The sequence below is a fragment of the Calonectris borealis genome, chromosome 21 (assembly GCF_964195595.1).
Source record: "Calonectris borealis chromosome 21, bCalBor7.hap1.2, whole genome shotgun sequence".
In the NCBI taxonomy this organism is placed as follows: domain Eukaryota; kingdom Metazoa; phylum Chordata; class Aves; order Procellariiformes; family Procellariidae; genus Calonectris; species Calonectris borealis.
This window is the reverse complement of record NC_134332.1, coordinates 5,954,519-5,975,455: the sequence shown is the minus strand read 5'-3', so window position 1 is coordinate 5,975,455 and position 20,937 is coordinate 5,954,519. Positions and strand designations below refer to the sequence as shown.

The window sequence follows — 20,937 nt, the reverse complement described above, 5'->3', positions numbered from 1 at the left end:
GTTTACGCAAATCCCTCCAGTCCCCTTTTGTGGTCATCTTTGTTTAAAATAAAACCTGAAATACAATAAAGTTATTCAATGTCCTGCTAGATTTTAGGCTTGAGCTAATCTTTTTAAGGGGGAAGCCAAGTGCTTCTTGTGCTCTAACCTGATAAATACATTGACCTACACTCCACCAGGTTGGATTTTGGGGCAGAGGTATTTTCTCCAGGGCTTTCAGCAGAATGGGGTCCAGACTTTCCACCAGGGATTTTGCTTACAAATACAGTGCAAATAATGACGAGTATTTCTTAATTAGAATAGGCAAAGTTTGACCACAGCTATGCATTCAGAGACTTCAGATGTGAGTTAGATTTGGACTTGAACCTATTAAGTTCATATGAAGCCTGTACACCTCATTCTCCATCTGTGAAAGCACTTTCCAGAAGTGACGATTGACACTTTGGGATTTTATGGTAATGTGGACTATGTAGCATCCCAGAGAAGTGACCGGTTTAAATGTCATTTGAGTCTGTGACTATTTTCTGAATAGAGTAGGTCGTCATTGATTCCGCAGATTGAACTCGGAATGGCTTTTCTCAGCAAATTTGGGTTTTCTGCCCTTAATACCTTCTTGTGCAAGGTCTGTCTGTCTCTGATGGAGAGCTCAGCAGGAGTTACTTAGTGCCTAGAGAAAATGTGCTGGGTGAGGCAGGGCTCCATATGCTCACTGTACATGCTTTTAATATTTTTGGTTTTGTTCTTAATAATTTCTGTGTTCACCTAATCCTAAGAATAGGAACAGATAGAAATAAATCAACCATAAATAGCGTCGCTAATTAACAGAATTAGCGAGGACTGAATTGTGAAAAATCAGATGAAGGGTAAATAGAGTTCATCTCTCAAAGACAGCTGAGAGTTTTCCCCAATGCAAAAGCACTTATCTAAGGGAAGATTACACTTTAATTGCCCCAAATAAGTCAGGCTCTGCCATTGATTGGATTAAAGTGAGTAAACTCTTTAATCCAACTCTAGGTGTACTATACATTTTGATTAAAAACATAGTAAAGAGCTAATGGTCTGTGGTGTTTCAGCTTTGGCTGTATCTGTCAAATTAGATCCTTTCTTTATTGAACCCCACCCTGGAAACATTTCCAAAGGATTACGTGTTAGCCCACTAATTGCTTGTTTTTCACATTGATGGACAATGTGCTGAGCAAAGTGGTGGCAGAATTTCCTCCTTGGAGATCTGGGGCAATTGCCTCAGGGTTGCTACTCCTGTCAAAAGTGGCTAAAAGAAGAAATGTAAGCAGCAGAATGGCTGCTTGTTCAGAGGCAAAGAGAATTCTTTTGTTGCTCTACTGGTAAAAAAGTGGAGTAACTCTAAGTCTAAGTGGGTTTCTAACAGCTTGAGAGCCCAAAGCAGCATCTTTGCACAGCCAGGGAACCCTAGCTGGAGATCTGCCGGCAGGACCAGCCTAGACCTTGTTCTGGGATTTATTACTCAGGTTGGTGCTGGTACATGGTAGGATGGTCTGTGACTTTACACCTCTGTAGATGCTGCCCTTACGGTCTCATTTAAACCTTCAAAGTCAACAGAAGAACACCTATAAAGGCATTTTGCTGCCTTTAGGCACTGGCAGAGGAGCTCTGCGAAGGCTGCTCTACAGCTACTCTCTTTGAGAGATGCCTGCCACCCGTAGCAGTAGCAGAAGGGAATTCGACCCTAAGCCATGAAGTTTGGAGTGTTTTCTTTGCTCCAGCTGTGAGCAGGAGTGAGTTTGCATCGTGGTGACTGCACCCGTGGGGGTCCAGGTGCAGAAGGGGGTCTGCTGCGGAGGGTTAGTCCCCCCCTGCGTGGGCAGTGCCCGGCAGCTGACCTGCCCTGACATCCCACCCTGTGCAGCAGCTCCCTGAGTGCAAGTCAAAGTCACCAGGAAGTCTGTATAATTTATATTAATTATACAGCGCTTATATTATATTAATTATAGGCTTACCATAAAGTCAGTGGGTTCACATGTGGGTCTGTGATAGAGTTGACCTGGTGTAGCCTTGTGTGTGGACATCCCTGAGCTTTCTCTTCCTCCCAGTACAGGATTAAAGGGACTGCAAGTGGAGACAATGATGATGATTTTGGGAGAAGGGCAAAGAGAATGATGGTGTTTTGATCAGAAACCTGGCAATCAGGAGCTGAAACGTGAGATTTTTTTGCTTAGGTTCACCACAGCACAACAGTCTCCAATCAGGGTATCCAGTCCCTGCCATGCACCACCCGGCATTTTCCTATGGCAAAGGTCTTTGTTGTTCTGCTGCTTTTATGTTGCCCAAGAGGATTTAATCAGGTTCAGCAGTGTTTAATAGGTTATTTGAATAAGTTATGTAAACATGTGCTATCACTGCCTGGCTCGCTTGGTCCTTGGCCGGCGCTGAATGGGGTTGTGGACAGCAGAGGGGGGTGGCAGGTCTGTTTGCACCAGCTGGGAGAAGCTGTCAGCTTTGGATTGCAGATCCATCAGGTCTCAGATTCACCCTTGGGGCACGGCCTTAGCATGCCAATTTGCTGGCTGCTGGTCGGTAGCACACGTGCCTAGGTACGTGGGAATCCCCTATCCCTCTTGCCACACGAAATACAGATTTCGGTTGTGTTGCGGAAGCTGGAGGAGAGTGGGAGTTTGTGGGCAGCTGTGCTGTCTGCTTAGAGAAGGGGGGGGCAGGATTTGGGGATTATTTTGTGTTTGACTTGCTCTAATTTGCAGTCTGTAAAACTCCTGAAACCCCATCCGTTGAGTGGAGGCAGTCACTTGCCTGTTCACGAGGCTGTGTGTAAGCCAAATTTCACTTAATTATGTGTTTGTTATCTTGGGATTCCAGAACCAGGATCTCATCACTGATGCAAACCGTGATCAAGCAACCCTGGTAGAAACTGCACAGGCTTCCCTTCCTTGGGGGTCTTTTTTCTGCAGGGACTGTCATAGTTTTCCCAGTAACTCCCCACCGCTGACGGGAGCCTCGCTGGCAAGGAAGTGCTGTGGAGTATTTACACGCTCCTTCCCCTACCAAACCAGCTCCTGCTCCCTTTGATCAGCCCCATTTGAAGCCAGCAGCATGTGGGATTTGGCCGTGAGGCTGGCAGGCTGCGAGGCTGTGATGCCCCAGCCGCGGGAGGCACCGAGCTGGAAGTAGGCAGGGTCCCCGGCGAGCCGGCGTTGTGCTGCTGGGATGGGGATGGGCTGGGAGAAGGATGTCGGAGTAGGCAGGGCTTCGCTGACCATTTCATGGTGATGCGATGGGGCTGGCTGGAGCAGAGCTGCTTCTGGTCTTGCAGCAGTGTCGTGGTTTAACCTGGCAGGCAGCGAAATACCACGCAGCCGCTCGCACACTCCCCCCACCCCCAGCGCGACGGGGCGAGAATCGGAAGGGTAAGAGTGAGAAAAACTCGTGGGTTGAGATAAAGACAGTTTAATAGAACAGAAAAGGGAAAATAATAATGATAGAATATACAAAATGAGTGATGCACAATGCAATTGCTCACCACCTGCGCTGACCGATAAGCAGGTAGCGATTGGTACTTCCTGGAACACGCCTACCATTCCTATACTGAGCATGTCGTCACATGGTATGGAATACCCTGTTGGCCAGCTGTCCTGGCTGTGCTCCCTCCCAACGCTTGTTTTGTTTTGGTTTTGGTTTTTTTTTTGAGCTGAATGTCCTTGACTAACAGGGTACTTAGCAACAACTGAAAACATCAGCGTGTTATCAAGATTCTTCTCATACTACATCCAAAACACAGCGCTAGGATGAAATTTAACTCTATCCCAGTCGAAACCAGGACAAGCAGCAAGAAGCTCCAGCAACACGAGAAACTCATCTCAGGGCAGCCAGGCACAAGGGCTCTGCGTCCCTGCACGCCCCGGGAACATGGGCCATGGCCAGGGCTGCAGAAAGGAAGATGAAAGGTAATATAAAAGCATTTCTGGTCTCTGCAGCACATTGCAAGCAGCAGTAGGCTGCTTTCAAGTCAGTTGTTTCAAAACATACCTTTAAATGAATTAATAATTAGACGCAGCTGCCATCTTGTTAACATAATGAAGCAGTGGCCTAAGAGCTCTCTGTGTCTGAGAGACAAAAGTGAGTATTTAATACTGGCCTTTCTCTGATGTTGGACAAGTACAAAAGGCTTGGTTGTGGGAAGTGTCTTGTGCTTTGCTGGAGTACACTCCGTTCTCTTTGGCTGTATTGGGAGCTCAGGGCATTAATCTCCCTGCATGACAGAAGCCTTTTAGCTTCTGATTTGTTATAGGTGACAGTATTCACCCACCAGTCTCTGTATCTCTGTAGAGAGGTGGCCGTGCTGTCACTGCTTGGGGATGCTGGCAATGTGCTCGGTGCTGCATGAAAGGGAGCAGAGAGCCCCTAGGTGCTTAAAACCAACGGTGCAGAGTAAAGGTTGTCCTTTGTCCCATCAACATGTAGAGGTTGTCCTTTGTCCCATCAACATGTAGAGGTTGTCCTTTGGCATCCAGCTGTGTCCTGGGCGTTCCTGCTGAGCAGTGGCATCAGGCTCCAGGGTGGATGATGAAGCAGAGTCACGTGGTAGAGGCTAGAAGGATGCTTTTGGGGATTTAGGTTACACTTTTAACAAAAAAAAAAAAAGAAGGGAAAAGGAGGCACCAGCTGTGAATAGACTTGGAGCTGAGCAGAGGTTAGGCAGAGGGAGCCGTGGCAGCTGGGCTTGTTGGGAAGAGCACTCCAAGGGCTGGACCGTTCGTATGGGCTTCAGATGCTTGAGATACAGATCTCTGGGTCTCCACTGCGGCCCCGAAAGTGTCCCTTAGACTTCCTGTGCCTCGGTTTCCCGCGGTGCAGCACCTTGCCTGTGGGAGTCTCGTGCTGTCACGTTTTAGGGACGTGAGCTGTCGGATGCCGGTGCCCGGGGCACTCCTGGAGCAAGGCTTCAGCTTGCTGCGGGCGCTGCTCAGGGGGTGCTTGGGGAGAGCCCTGCGGCTGTTACTAACCAGTGGGTTCCTCGGCTCCTGAGCAGCGAGGGAGCCCTCCCGTAAGCCCTTACTGTATTTGGGTGTAATTCTGGCACATCGTGACAAGTATTTCATTTCTCCTTCCTCCCTGTCGGGTTAGACCTGTGGTTAGGCTCAAGTAGCACTGACAGTCAGCCAGGCGTTACACCAGTGGAATGTTTTAGCTGGAACATAAAAATTGATTTGATGTCTTGGCTCATCCTGCTTAATGAGCAAGCCTGGAGCTGGACCACAGCCCAAGCCCCACTGGCTCTGCGGGCGGGGGGCTGCCTCCGCTGCTCAGCACAGCCAGAGGTGCCTGCGGGACTCGGGGGGCTTTCCCTGGAGGAAAGGAGTTCAGTTTTCCTGGCAGCCAACAGGTTTGATTCATTAAAGCATCTCACCATGGCAGAGCCGGTGCTGTAAACTGTGGTTGGGTTCAAGCATGCTTGGGAGCACTGGGAAAGATGCTGCACGTCCGTGAAGGCTCTGCTTTCTCGGGAGAGGTTCTCTGTTGACCCTTTTGCCTGGTGGTTTGACCTCTAGTTTGTCCTGGATCCCTGTGTGCGAGGCAGAGCAAACAGAGCGAGTCCCTGCCCTGCCCTGAGCATAAGGTAGTCTAGCAAACGCTCAGAGGAGGTGGTTAATTAGTCGTATTTCAGCACATTTCATTTTTAAGGGCTTTGATCGTGGCATGGAATTGTGGATTTGTCGCCAAGTTTGGGCTTCAAATGAATAAATAAATGATAAACGATCATTTGGCAGCAGTGAACCTGCTGCACTCTCCTTGCGTGTTTATGTGGTTTCCCTTCTCCCATCTGTTCCCTTCCTCCAGCTCTTCCCTGTGGGTTGGGTTGGCTCTCCAGCCCCCCTTCCCTGGCTCATGGTGGTCCCCAGCCTTGCTGAATGGGATGGGCTTGCTCCAACCAGAGACGTGAGGGCTGCCACCTCGGTCGACAAAATGAGAATTGAAGAACAGCCTCTAAATATAAAAACATGGGTTTTTCTCCGGTAGTCCCAGGAGAGCAGGCTGGGGCCGTACCAGGCACTTTCCCCACGCGTTGGGGAAGAAGCTCTGAGGACGAGTGTCCTTCTTTCCTCCGAACCCATCTGTAGAGACGCGGGGCAGGAGAACAGGGAAAGGAAACAGCTAAAAGCAGAGAGAGAGGGATGGAAAGACAAAAGAGCGAGCGAAGAAGTGGCGCTGCTGGGTGGGATGACAGGTATTGCAAAAGGCATTAAAAAACCGTAGTGAGAGATTGGGCTGCACAGAGTTTTCCCTGTCTTTCTGCTCTCATTTTCCCAGCCTGTTTTCTCTTCGGATTCATTTGTCTGTCACGCGGTGGTTTTGCCTTTAGCAGGGGTGGTTTGTGGCGAGGTTAGTTAGTCCCTGTGCCTCTTGGGTGAGTCACTGATCAACTGACATAGATATTTCTGAAGATATTTGCTATTTGGAGAAATGCTTGTCATGTGTTTGATCCGGAGCATGTTCCTTGAGGAAGACTTTGTGCAGATATGCACCATGTTAAAAATATCTCAGAAGGTATTTACTTGCATCAGTGCTATAAATGTTATTACCTGTAAGAAATGCTGTGACATCGGTCACCCACAGCACATGTTGGTTTTGCTTGTTTATTGGGTGACTTCTACTCGTGCAGAGACATTTTGAGGTGGCTTCAAGCGCATGCATGGCTGAAATAAAGCACATTTAAAACACTTCTTTCTGTGAATCCTTCTGGAAGCAAAATTACACTTGCAAATATGATTGGGAATAGTGACCAAAAAGCACCACAGATAATAAGTAAAAGGCGTCAGTATCAGTTAGAATTAATGCATTTTTTGCAAGTTGGTGTTTGAGAGCGCTTCTCTGCGGTCTCTGCCAGCCTCTGCGGTTGGGCAGGTAGGCGAGTTCTGTGTTCGTGTTATTCTTTATCCTCTGCAGGAGGAGAGAGGAGGAGGAGAATGTCTTTGGGTCTTTTCTTTTTGCTTCCCTTTTCCCCTCCCTCACACCCGCCACCAGATTCTCAAATTGCTGCTTTCTTCACTCACAAGAGAAGAATTTGCATTTTTCTCGGCACTTGGTTTCAGTAAATGGCCATGTGGCATTTTACTTTTCAGCAGCTCCTTAAAGAGCTCCCTTGTGGTTGATGAATGCAGAAACTTTGTCATAAACTAAACCACCCTTCCCTCCCCTTAATCTAGACTGCTGCTTACTCAGGGAGCTTCAGATGGGTTTTGATGACAGAAGCCCAAAGTGCTGAGTAAGCAGATGTGGAATTGCAATCACTCTGAAGATGCCTCGTTTTCTTGCAGACTTCTTGTCTTCTCCCGCTCTGTGTGTATGCACAGATTCTGGGCACGGTGCCACGCTCTGCCTTAATTGCAGCACGGATTAAGGGAAGGCTGTGGTTCCCTCCCGTCCTTGTGTGTCTCAATTCAGATGTAAATACGACACTGGTGCTCAGCACATGGGAAGTTGGAGTTGAGGTGGGGAGGGAGGAGGCTGGTGTAGAAAGCCTGCACAGAGGTAGGTCACTTAAAAGCGTGTTTTGGCCCTGCAGCAGGGTCAGCCTGGAGCTGTGGAATGAGGTGAATCTTCTCACTGGAGCTGACGACAAATCATGGTGTGGATAGTGGGACAATCAGCTTGGTTCATCAGTTCTTTTGCTGGCGTTTCAGCTGGTGAACGTAAGAGAACTAACCAGTGCATCAGTGGTGGACAGCCCTCTGGAGATCTGAGGGGAATCTCCCCCGCCTTCTGCCCTGCAGTTTCTGTATGGTATTTTGTTTCTGAGGCGAACTAATATTTGTTTTTCTCTCTCCCTTTTTCTTTGTTTCCAGACAAATGATGCTGCAGGAAATACCTGGAACTGGCTTTACTTCATCCCTCTCATCATCATTGGCTCTTTCTTCATGCTCAACTTGGTGCTGGGTGTCTTATCAGGGTAAGACCCTAATGACTTGTTTGTCTCCACCTGGATATGAAAAGGGAAGACGTGTTGGTTTTAGGACTATGGGAGGATGTAGCTGAAAAAGAGAAGATGGGGTGATACATCCCACTGTACATTGTCCCCTTCACACATTTCCTACCCTGTCCCTTCCTTGCAGTGGGGTATTTCTATAAGACTATAGAGCCGTGGGATGGGGGATAGGCTGGTGAAAAATCATTAATTGAGATGATTCTGAATCCAGACCCAAGAGTTAAATGAGCTCCCTGTAATTATACTGACTTGGGCCTGTCCAGCCTGCATCGTCTTGAAAACCCATCAGGAACCCACTGATGCCAGTATAAATACTTCAGTGCTGGAGCTGGACATCAAAGTGTTCATAATGCATTTGCTGTAACTGTGCAGCATGGAGAAAGGGGAAGCTCAAACAAAAGGCAATTAAAAGATCTCAGGGTTTTGTTTTGTTCTGTTGTTTGGGGTTTTTTTTTTTGTGGTGGTGGTTTTTTTTTGTTTATTTGGTTGGTTTTTTTAAATCTCTAGCTGTTGAAGCCAATGTCTGGATTTTGGGGACACACTAGCCTCTTGATGTTCAAACCCCGAGGGTCAGCCAAGGATTTGGTGTTTGTTGCATATGAGTTTTGGGTTTGGGCCGTTGTAGAGATCAAGCTGCCAAGTTTGAAGCCTAGCTGGAACGTCCCCAGCATCTGTGGAAATTTGATCCGGAATTAACAACCTGACTCATCTTAATGGTTTGCAAGCTCTTAGACTTTGGCACCTCATTTTGCACACAGTTTCTTCTTAGCCCATCCAGGTGATCTAGATTATATAGATCTATAAAGATCTAGATTTATTTCTGGCTCTTGGCAGCACGGGAAGAGAGAAAAGAGTTAATGCTGCTGAGTGGTAAAAGCCCTTCAGTGCTGCACCTTTGCTCTTTCTCTTTAAGTTACTAGAGAAAGAAAAATATTTTCCGAAGAACAGGTTCATGCTCAATTTTATTATGTTGTTAAGGATCCTTGTCCTTAAAGCACATGCTGGGGGCAGGAGAGCAGGGAGGCAGCAGTGCACTTTTGTTTGAGGACTGGGAGACGTGCTGCTACAAGAGAGGGTCGTGGGGAAGGCTATGTCGTGCACTTTGCTGTTCCTTCAGTCCAGGAATAATGGTCATGATCAATAACCGATCAAAGCCATTCATCAGACATCCTGTTGTATCAGAGGCTTTGTAAAGGAAAGCTTCGTGACCGGACTTGTCTGACATGTGATTTAAAGTGAGAACCAGAGCCAGGGCTGAGTGCGGTTCGTTAGGTAGTTCATCTTCCTCATTCCACAGCGGGGTCAGCCCACGCTGGCTGAAATGATACTTGTGATTTAAAATAAAACTCAGAAGCCTGCAGGCTCCTGTTCCTTTGTGCTGGATTCCAACGTGTTTGGTGACCAAAAGATGGAGACCTCTGTCTGGCTCTCCTGAAAGCCTCTCGTTGCTTGGGGCAAAATATGAATATTATATAAATGTGTATCTTCTCTTAAAAATACAGCTCTCTGCATCAGGTTTCCCTTTGTTAATGGTAAGGATGATAATGTCTTCTTCACAGGGGGAAGCTTTTAAACTCTGTTTTGCATAGTGGTTTGACGTCCTTGGCTGGAATAATTCCTGGGGAGAGGCTGAAGAGAATAAACATCCTAGCACAGGTGTTGGCCACACTGCTCGGCAGGTTGCTGGGGGGCTTGCAGCTATTGAGCAATGGAGGAAACTGGGTATATCTGAACGGACTGGTGATGAGAAGGCACCGGAAAGATGGAAAGACCCTCTGAAGGCAGAGACTCTTGTCGTTATATTCTCTAGCTAAAAGCCCCACACAGCAGTGTAGGAAAAAAAAGAAATTTCTGCTGGAGGTTGTTTTTTGCATGGGTTTCTGCGTGGGGAAAGGGTCTTTGGCAAATGTGTGTTGACTTCCATAGGGTACGGTTTCACTCGAGGACTTTATGCCATCCACGTCCCAGTGACAGTGTCAGCTAGTGGCTCCTGCAACGGAGACTCTTGGCAATATCCCACATTCCTGTTTCAATAAAACAAAGTTGATTTAGGTTAGGGGTTCTACAAATAGCCCATGAACGGGGTTAACTCGGCAATCACTCACCTGCTTCTTATTTTCATGATCTGTGCACCTCATAGCCGTTAATATTATCCTTGCTGTATCCTGGGGGTGATGCAGTGCTCTGCTCTCCTTCTCCACATGTGACAGAGAGGGAAAAGCAGCGTAGAAAGAGGGGATGGAATGCCCCCAGGAAAGGATTGCAAAGCTGAGGTTAGGCCACTGGTTTCCTAGGCTTGTGTGCCATCTTCATTACTGTCCTCTTTCACAAAAACCCTGTTGGTCAGGTTGTATTTGATTTTCCAATACTTTGCCATATGCATCATCAGCATTAGGGGGGTTAAGCTTCAGCATGCCACTGTCTGTACCTTGGAAAGCCACAGAAAAAGCTTTTACCTGAGTATTTTTCATTGCTGTTAGTTTTGAGCTATTTCCTCTCACATATTTGTGTTCCTCAGTGGGCAATAAGGAAGCTACAAATTTCTGAAGTAGCTATGCAGACGCTATCACAGATTATGGCAATATAAATAATCTGAAATGACAACAAGTTATTGAGCTTCCTACTGACACTCGATTATACAGAGTTTTGCCATAACTCTTAATGGAATTTTCTGCCTTTCTGTAGTTATTTGTGAACCCATGTCAACACTGGGCAGATACGTAATATGAGTGGGCTTAGCTCCTGGGTTTATCTGCTTGAGCAGTGTAGATAGATTGACCTGGTTAGGATCCTGAGTCTCATCTGCTAGCAAAATGTGGAAGCATTTGCATTGCAAATACTACAGAAGAGATGATACCTGTTTTAAAATGAAGAGCAAACAACCTTTCCCTTCTGCTGATTCTTCTGGAATTATAACAAAAACAAAGGCAGGGAAGCGACAGGGAGAGGTGGAAATCTGTAAATGTTGGTAAAAACTTGGTATAAAAATAACCGACATTCTTGGGCCACAGTTGTCCTTTTGTTGATAGGAGAAAAAACCTGTGAGTACCTGGCTAAAGATGTAATTAAAAGCATGTTGACTCCGTAATTCAGATTAAATGAGCCTCTGCCTGCTGTACAGTGTGTCTTCCACACGCGTGCTGATGAAAGCACTGCCGGTGCTCTTGTAATCGGTTAATATTTAAATACCTTCCCCAAATGGTGCACTCTGCCTTCTGTTCCTTTCCCCTCCCTGATGCAAGCACTGGGACCAGCAGAGCTGCCAGATTTCCCCAGTGATCCTAGGACACGGGGTGTGGGGTTATTGCAAACATATTATTTCTGATGGTGCAGTAGGGATGTTGGGCTCTCCTATGTCTTTACAAAAGATGCACGTTGCAGTGGACGCTGTGCCGTACCTGCTCCCCCAGTGCTAAAGGCGGGTTTCTGACTGGGGAAATTGGTAGCAGCTCCCCCTTGCCAGGTTGCACATCACAAGCAAAGGCAGACTGTGCTGTTCTCTAGCTGTGAATATGGTAGGATTTAGAGTTTTCCTGGAGTACTGCAGTGGTCATAGTACGCAAGTGAACTGCAATTGAAACAGCTCCTCAAATCCAGGAACTGCCTTTGCTTGTTTACGGACGATACGGGGCTCTGCAGTAGGAACACAGCATCCCGTTTGCTGTGGAGCAGTGGTAATGCGGGTTTGTGTCCCTTGTTGGGGATTTTCCTCTCTACTCCTCCCTAGCTATTGCCCCTGCTTTCTGTTTTCCCTCTCTGGTGTTTGATCCCTCCGTGAACTGATAACAGCCCTGCAGAAACCAATAGAGCAGAAAAACCCAGATAATTTTCTTCTGGAGGAGCTTTTACTGAGTGCCATAGCTGACTCAAGAGAAGATCAGGACCGTATAGGGCCAGGAGAGCAGAAGCGGGAGGAAAGATTCCCCTCCCCTTTGATAGCATTAAGACATTTGGTAAGCTCATTTGCTTCTGCACGTGAACTGTAGAGGTCTGCCCACTTGATCAAGATGGGCAGACGGAGGGTGTGTTCTGCCCATCCATGTGCTGGGAAGCATGTTGGGGTGACTGCCCAAGCCTGATACTCCCCAGTCACAGACACAACAAACGGGAAAAGAGAAATGTAAAAAAAAAAAGGCAGATTAGACACCTGGTTGAAGTTCTGCTGAACCATCCATCCACCCAAAGGATGAACCAGGTTTTGTTCATACTAGAGAGCTGCCCTTGACTTTATTTCTCTGGTTTAACCATGAGAAGTCATTCTAGCCATGCTAACCTTGTTCCAGAAAGCTGGGGCACCTTGGTTCCCAGAAATTGGGGTAGCATTTTGTAAGGTTTCTAGTGCAGAGAGGAGCAACAGCAGTGGTGAAAATGTTTAGGAATTTGTATCCATAATATATTTCTCTTGAAACATCTTTTGCATTGACTATGGTGGGTGATTATTCTTACTTACTAGATTACTCGTAAATTCTTTGTGACTTAGATAGCAATAAAGGCATCCATCACAGGGAATGCAACCTTTCCATAGAGAAAGAGATTGGCTGCCTCTGGTGGCACCGTGGGAATGTTCTGCCTCCAAGTCATGCCAAAAAGGGTTGACCCCAGTTGCTTTTCAGTTTTCCCTAAACACAGGGTTGTTTGCTGCTTGGGATGTCATGGGATTTGGCTTCAGTTCTGACCAGAAAATGCCCTGTGATGATCCTGATAAATTTTTTATTGAACTTTGCACATGGTTCTGCAGTTTACAGTGAGGAGGGAAAAAATACCCCGCATTGAATTGAGAAGTCCTGACCAATGCTCATTCTTTTTCTGACTTTCTGCTGTTTTCTTGCTAGCAGGCTGCAGCCCTCTGCCATCCTGCTCCGGCAGCTGTTGCCACCGAGACATGGGCACCCATCTCCATATATGCCTTAGCTCCCTGGTGTTCTCTCCCTTAGCACTGATTTCCAGTGCTGTTTTTCTCATCGTGCTGCTGTTCCCCTCCCAGCCCTCAGCCTCCTCTCAGCCCAGCTAGCAGCTTTCTTCCATGGGCTGGTGGGATTATGGAGTTTTCTACTGCTTGGGTGTTGAGTTGGGTATTAATTTTGCCTGGTAATGAGCTGGATGATCCTGTACAATACATTTGTGACTGTTTTGATGCTTTGGATTACACAATGCAAAGAGGATAAACGTTATCATGGGATGCTGTGAGGAAGATGATTTAACTTATTTCAAGTCTAAGTGCCTTTTGGCACTGTTTCACGCAGCGGTGGAGGATGCCGAGGGTGGCGAGACAGCAGGAGTGCTGGCCAGAGAGGGCAGTGCACTGTGAATGATGCATTTGAATACTGAGAGTCTGTGTCTCTCAAGTGTGAAAAATGCTGCTTGTCATGTCCTCAAATATTTACGGTGAAGCCTGAGGTATTTCCGGACCAGCCAGTAAAGAGTAATGATCTTTCCTGAGGTTTACTCATCTGGCCGCAATAACCAAGTGTGGAGGGGCACTGCAGTGGCCAGTTTGCATCTTCCCTGCTTAAGTATTACCATAACATGGTCCAGACCTGCTCTGTCCTGAGATGTGCAACACTTGCCTCTTGTTATATGAGACCACCTGGTGTAGGAACTGCAGGGAGACATTTCGAATGGATGCAGCATCTTTGTGGCAGCAGAAGTCTGGCAAGGGATACAGCTGCAGACTCTGCTGGCACCTTGCGAACAAGGGTGAGGGTAAACGGTGCTTTAATTCTTCATGCTGCACCCTGCTTTGAGCAGTCTGCAGCGTGGGGTGATGCTCTCTGGGCAGAGTCCCACTAAACACTCCCCCTGTCGTGTGTTCCAGTCTCCCCAGGGGGTTTCTGTTTCTGTTTCTGACTTGTACCTTGGGTCACTGAGGCTTTTGTGCTGTTAGAGCAGCTCCCTGGGAGGAGGCACAGCCCCATCCAGACCTCATTGAACCGGCTGTCTCGGTGACTTGCTCTGCTGAGTTTCATGACGTGTTTTCCCATCCTGAGGATTTTTGCCAGATTGAGATCATAAAACTTCAGCCTGCAAGACGTGCAGAGGCTGGAGAAGAATCAGGCTGATTAATTTGTCATAATGGCAAAACGTTCTTCTGTCCTCCTTCTCTCTCATTACAGAGACAATCATTCATTTTCCCTGCAAATTTGTTCCAAGTTCACTGTTACCTGCTGTGATCTGACTTGGGCTGCTGTTAATTATTTGCAGCAGAAGAGCTGCATCATGAAAAGATATGAGCTTCTGCTTGCTTTCTCATTGTTTTTAGGCTTTCCCCAGCCTGTGTTTAAAAAGGAGGGGAAAGACAGGGCAAAACAATATTTTCTTTCCTGTTGTTCCTTGCTCATCACCCTTCTTAACAAAGCCATCATTGCAAACAAATGTGGGAGAAGCACGTGTGTTTCTTGCAGCAGGGGTCAGGGAGCAGTGACTTTCCACATGAACTGCGTCTCGCCAAGCTAAACGTCCTATCGAATGTGGATCCTTTGCTCCTTTTGCGTTTTTGGTTAGTATAGGAGAGATGGACTACTTTCATTTGGCCTTCTGTTAAGCTGCAATGGAAATTAAAGCCTGTAACATAGGAAACCTAAATTTGAATTTCCTGTGGCCTCTGCTTTGACTCTGGGGTGGAGACTTGATGAGCAGAGCCAGAGGTTCATCCAGCAATTGCAGTAGGCTGATGCTATGAGATAAACGGTGCTTTTTAATTCCTTTTCTCTCTTTGTTGTTGCCTCCTTTGAGCCAGGTTGCCCAGCTGTGACACTCACAGCATTTCAAATCGGATTAGGTAGAATCAAAGTGAAATCGGCACAAGCTGAATGTAAAGACAAAAAGAAGGAAGATGCATTGAAGGTTTCACCTCTGTGCTGTTCCTCTTCCTTTTCTAGAAATACAAGATGTATCCCGTATCTGGCTTGCATTTGAAGCATCTTCCTGCCATGTTCAGTGATAAAAGAGACGGTGAAGCCTGGCTCGGTGCTGAGAGATCAATCTCCCATGATACTTTCATCCTTTATCAGCTGGTTGAGGAGAGCTATATTTTCCTCCTCTTTAGAGCAATGAGGAGGAAGCAGAAGCAGCTCTAGCTGTGCAGGATTGATTGAGCCAGTCCTTACTCCGAAGCAGTAGATATTAGGATGGGTTAAGCAGCTCAGCCAGCTGGGTCTGTATGTTTGGCTCTGTCTGGGAGAGATGGACTTGCTTCCTCAGACCATGCCCAGTGTGATCTTGGCTGGCTATAGCTCCAGGTGAGATAGAAACATATAACACTGTGTGTCTTTGGGATTTTGTGCAGCTGATGGGACAACCTGGAGTGGATGATGAACCACAGAGCTTTGTCATCTCCAGCACCAAGAAATCTCAGTCCTTCTCTGGGCTTTCCTTGTTTAATAACAAGGTTCAAAACTCTGACTCCTCAGCAAACCACCTTTATGGGCAGGAAAACAGTAACTTAGAGGTACCAAATGTCACCAGCATAAAGAAATTCTTACTGATGGTTTTCCAGGTGAATCAGTTGCTTGGTTTCATCTTGTTCCAGCACTTTCCAGAGTGATCTCTCTGTGCCCCTGGGATGTGCTTTCTTTCACCTCCCTCAGATTTTCTTCTTGCCCAAATGAGGTGCATTTCCATGCTTTTTCTTCTTGTTCCAGATGGGCTTTCTAACCAATAGGCTTTGCCTATGTTCAGTGGTGACCTGGGCCTGATTTTAAGAGGTGTTTAAAACCAGTGATTTGACAATACTCTACATGCATTTCTATTCACGTTTTCAAATCAATAAGTCAGAGGCATTGAATTATTTTTAGTTTTGCCTGCAGGTTTCTCTGCACTTGAGGATTTTGTCTGTGAATGACAATAACCATGCCTTGGCTCATCCTGAAGTCTTCCCGAGGCTTACTGTGGTAAGGATATCTGATGCTGTGGTAAAGAAACCGATGTCCTTGCTGATCTCCTCTCATTTTGTTTGCAGCCCTTCTGGGATTGGGTGCCGGCTGTGGACACACCTGAGCCATGTCCTCTTGGGTTTGCATCTTCCCAGCTATGGGCCATGACGCCTCATGTCCAGGCAACTAGAAATTGCACTGCTTGTCTATTTACTCCTGGATTTATTTCATATTTTTCTTTCCTAAGCCAAATTTATTCCTACTCTCTCTATATTTCTAACTCACCAGCATCCACCCAGGTTAGTGCACCAAAGGGAATGATGCTCTCTCTCCTCTGCCCCGACCCTTCCCCTCGCCCCTGGCCTCCTGTGTGCTGCTGTGAATAATTCAGCCCCTGCTGTGGCTGCTGCCTTTCCTCCTCTCCTAGAGAAACACCAAAGGTTGGTGCCTTTGAGGTGGCTGGCCCGCAGGGCGTCATCCCTGCAGGATTGCTGTTCTCCTGCCGCTGCCTCCCTGGCAGCCCCTTTCAGGCTCTCAGAGCCGTGTTGTGGGCTGAGGGGGGTCCTTTAATCTCTAGGAGAGTTCAAAGAGTCACTGGTGCTGGTGTTGAGGATGGTTCCCTAGTGACAGTGCACCCTGCTGAAGCGAAATGCTTCAGGGATTGAGGGAAGATGGTGTCCGCTGTCCCTGCTCAGATCCTGAGCTTTGCTGTTGTGCTTCAGATACCCCCCTTCCTATCTGGTGTCCTGCCTGCCTCCCTCCGCACTGCCCGAAGCCACCCCAGCACCCACAGGAGGGGTGAGGATGCTCAGCAGGTCCCCAGGCTCCTCCCACGGCTGCATCCAGGACACCGAGCATCTGCTTTTCTCTCTTCCCACTCCCCACTCTCCATCTTGCTCCTGCTCACTCTCCATGGGCGCTCTCTCTTTCTTTCTGCTAGGACTCCCTCGCTGCCGCTGTCTCTCAAAGAACAGTTTTGCAGAAGGTAAAATAAGTGTTTAGCACAGCCAAGGCTTTGTGTCCTTAGTTGTATAAACAGTTACAGTCATAAAGGTGCTGCCTTTTTTGTTGCATCCAGCAGAGGCTTCCCCTTACAAAGGATTTATTGTTCTCCAGGAAGACAAAAGACAGAGATACGAACCCGCAGAACAAATTCTTTCCCTGGAGCAAGAATCTGCTTTTCTATAAACACATGGATGCTGATGCGGTTAGTGAATGAAGTGTAAGGAGCATTAACTGGATCAGACCCTGGTGAAGCCAGCCGCGAGGGGCTTTGCAGGACTGTGTGTGTGAGGTAGCAAACTCAATCACACAAGTATTGCAGGACCTACAGAATGGCAGGAGCACAAGGAGGGTTGGCTCAGCAGGGATCTGCCTACCACGTTATTGTAACTGGCTTCACCCAAGCAGTTGGGATTTGGTTGGATTAGGACGAGGTGGCAAACCCCAGCATCAGAAACAGACCTGAGAGGGAAAGGAAAAATTAACTGAAGGCTTTTTCTCTGTTTCCTTCTCACAGTTGATTAACCAAAATAAATGGTAGGAAATGGACTTCCACCCTTAAAATGTAATTAAGTGTTTCTGCTTGCATGTGGATGCTGTCAGGATGCTGGGAGGCTTGGAGGTGTGTGCGGTCCCTGTGCTGAGAAGTTACCCTAAGGCACTCTGGAAAGTCTCGTAAATGATGTACAGCCCCTGAGCAAGTAGTTGCAGCCTGCCAAGAGCACAAGAGATTTGGTTTTGCTGAAAAACGCAAATAATATTGCATTCATCTTACCTCTCTTATCATCCAGCATGTTCATATGTCTGAGGTGCTACAAATGCATTTTTCTATCTCTGCAGTCCCTTTGCAGCCTCTTATGGAAATTCCTACCTCAGCGTTGCTCTTGCTGAAAGCTTACTGAAAGTTAGGTGGATAATTGGCACCAAGTTTCTTTTGAGGTTCCTTCCTTGCTGACTGTGAAAGGGGTGGACTTGAAACAGAGAGGAATTTTTAATGCTTCACCTCTCCTCATCCAGGCAGCCCCCGAGTAGCACAACACGCGCGATTTTGTACCACTGCTACTCTTCCAGCACGTGTTTCCCGCAGTGACGCTCCTCCAACTTGCACGTCAGGCTGGAGAGCAGCTCAGAGGAGCTGCTGTTTTCCATCTTCTACCTCCAGCCTGTCCCTCCCTGCTCCTGAGTGACGTGGGCTGCTTAGCAGGCTGCTGACAAGTATCAAATCTGTTCTTGGGCACTGCTCCATGTTCAAGCAACAAAGCTTACAAATTAAGCCTCCTGTCTTGGCCAATTTTGTTTCTCCACCTGGAGAATTCGTTTTGGCCTGTGAGTAACTCAGTCAAACATCTGCAGTCCTGGCTGGTTCCTTCGCCAGCAGCTCACCCACTTGAATTATCTGGCTCCTCTCCATTCTTGAGGGCTGCATTTCTCCTGGCAGGACTCTGTCCCTAGATGTCACGTGCCATCCAGGCTCAACTTTATTCATTCCTTTGATGTACTTGGACTGGAGATATAGCCAATCCTAAAACTGCTTGGGTTTTTTTGTTTTAGACTTAAAATTCTAAAAGTTCTTTACAGCTGCTTTCCAGGAGTGGAGTCCTTCTGAGATCTGTGCTTCTTTCTGCTCACTCTGAACAGTGCTTTAGATTCAGCAGATGAAGGCTGTTCTCCCATTTTAAGATCTGAGATTTCATGAGATCATGTGTAGCTCAGTGGTATTATACTGAATGAAGAGCTAATTACCTATGTTGTTATTACGAATTGCTAATCATCAGTACTATTAGTGGTAGCAATGACAGTGATGCTATATGATCTCTCTCTGCTCTTCCCTATGAGTGGGAAGCGTTTCTGTCTGCTTTCTGAACAGAAAACCTGAATTGCAGAGGTTTAATGGTGTGATTAGTCTTGCAGCAGGGCTGCTGTCGCCGGCCCTGGGAGTGTGCCATGAAACCCAAGACCAGGGGGTGCATTACGTGATGCTTCATCTCAGCTCTCTGCTGTCATGTAGGAAAGTTAATCAGAGACTCAGGGGATGAAGGTTGTGGTTTGTTTTTTTTTTTCCTTTTTGGTTGCTGTGACAGTATTTTTAAGTCCAGCATGGATAAAATACTCGTAAGAATTTCATTGGTTTGTAATCTTTTACTGACCCGCGTGGTTATTCATGAGATGACCTTGTCTCTTTTGTGGCTGGGGGGCTCTTGAACTTCCCTGAAGTGGCTATTCCAGTGCATATTTACACTGAGATTTATTTTACTCTTCCACCCACCAAGGTGATAAGCAGCAATCATCCATTTTCCCGGTGACTTTAAGCACCGACCACTCTGGAGAAGAAAAATGTGACACATTGAGCTTGACTGGTACGGCATATGGTTTCCATGATGAATGCCCTTCCTTTGAATTCTGTTTGTTCCTGCTGTCTCTATAGAATCAGTTATTCACAATGTCATGTTGTAACTAAAATGCATTGTAGTCATCTACCCAGGCAGAGCTCGGCTTCCTCCAAAGCCGAGTCCCCTGTGGCTGTGCTGCGGGTGGGAATACCGACCTCTCAGCTTTCCTCCTCCTAATGCCTCCCCGGACAGTGCTGAAAGATGAATATTTTGGGGGCCTTTTGGGGCACATGGTTAACAAGAGCCAAGGATGAGAATGGGTGAACATCTCTCAATATTCCTCATTGACCAAACTGTGGAGTACCAGCTATGAAGAAAGTCCTGGAGGTAAAGCTGGGCAGGAGGCAGCGTGTTTCCTGCTCAGGTTTCCTTTCTGGTGATTTCTGGAGATTTTTGCAAGTCAGTGGCATAAATAGCAATTATGCTGAATAAAAGAGGAAACTTATTTACTACTACCAAACATTCCCATGGGACTTTCTGTGTTTTCATTTAGAACTGGCAGGAAAACTTCAGCTGAAATATTTTTAGATGAAATATGGCATTTTGATATAATTTTTCCCCCTTTTCTTTGAATCCGTTCTGAAATTTTGTTGAAAAGCTCTCAAACAGAAATTCTGGGAGTTTTCCAGTTGCTGCAAACGGGGAATATTTCAGTTCCTGAATGGTGATGAATCTAGTGGAAGAGAGATGCATGCTTTTATTAACACATTTCATAAAGAAAAATACAGTTTTTTGACAAGTTCCAGCTTCATCAAACCTCTCCTATCTCCTGGAGGTGAGAGAAAGAGCAAGTGATGCATTCCTTTGCCAGGAAGACCATACACCGAAACCCTCCAGTCTTCAACCTGGGATGATTTTGCTACAGAGCTGTAGCACTCAGAAGACAGACAATGAGCAGAGACCCCAGGTACTGTCTTCTCCTGGAAGTTACCTTCCCAGCTTCTACGGCAGTGCCAAACCTGCCGGCTCCAGGGAACAGGAGGGCGCGGGTGGCTTTAACCTCAGCAACATTCCTCACTGATGTCTTGTGAAAAGCGTGCACGGCTGTACAGAAACTGCTGAAGGTTTGCAACTTAGCACAGTTTCTCCCTCATTTTCTTATATGTTTAAAGTTGAGATGAAGGGGACAAGTCCTAGGTAGCTTTGACTTTCCTTCGGCCAGATAGGAGCTGGCAGAGGATGCAAGGCTTTGCAAGGAAAGCTCTCCCTTGCCTGCTCCTGAGGGGTGAGGGAGCGGTGCCACGGCTCATCCGCTGTCCTTTATGAAACTCCCCACTGGGTGTTGCCTCCTGCTCCCACCCGCCGCAGCCCAGCTCTGGGAAATTTGCGGTGATGCAGGAAGCGTAGCCCCTCCACGTTTGGCAGCTTATAAATGCATGTTGTCACCTTGTGCTGCCTGATCTCATTCCTCCCCCTCCAGAGAGAGATCAAAACTGAGAGGAGGTCCGTGGCCCCAAACAGCAGGCACTGAACCAGAAATGAGAACATTAAAAAGGAAGAGGGAGAAAATCGGCGATCCAGCTGAGACGTGCAGGATCCCAAACCAGCCAGCAGACACGTGCTGAATGCCAAGGGAGAGCTGTCGGTTCGGAGCGATGTTTCGGCTTCCTCTGACTCAAGGATGGGGTCATGGGCTGTGCTGTCAGGTGGGGGACAGGAGAGGGGAGTCAGGAGACTGGGATGCGCTGCCAAAATCAAG

The 20,937-nt window shown here is 47.2% G+C and overlaps 1 protein-coding gene across 1 annotated transcript in view; it reads left to right on the top strand.

Annotated features, from left to right (window-relative positions):
* The window catches only part of CACNA1B (calcium voltage-gated channel subunit alpha1 B), a 296,895-nt gene that overhangs the window by 129,577 nt on the left and 146,381 nt on the right, over positions 1-20,937 (top strand). The window contains exon 7 of the mRNA XM_075170459.1: positions 7,836-7,939. Coding sequence (XP_075026560.1) covers positions 7,836-7,939 — 104 coding nt within the window. The remainder of the gene's footprint in view (positions 1-7,835; positions 7,940-20,937) is intronic.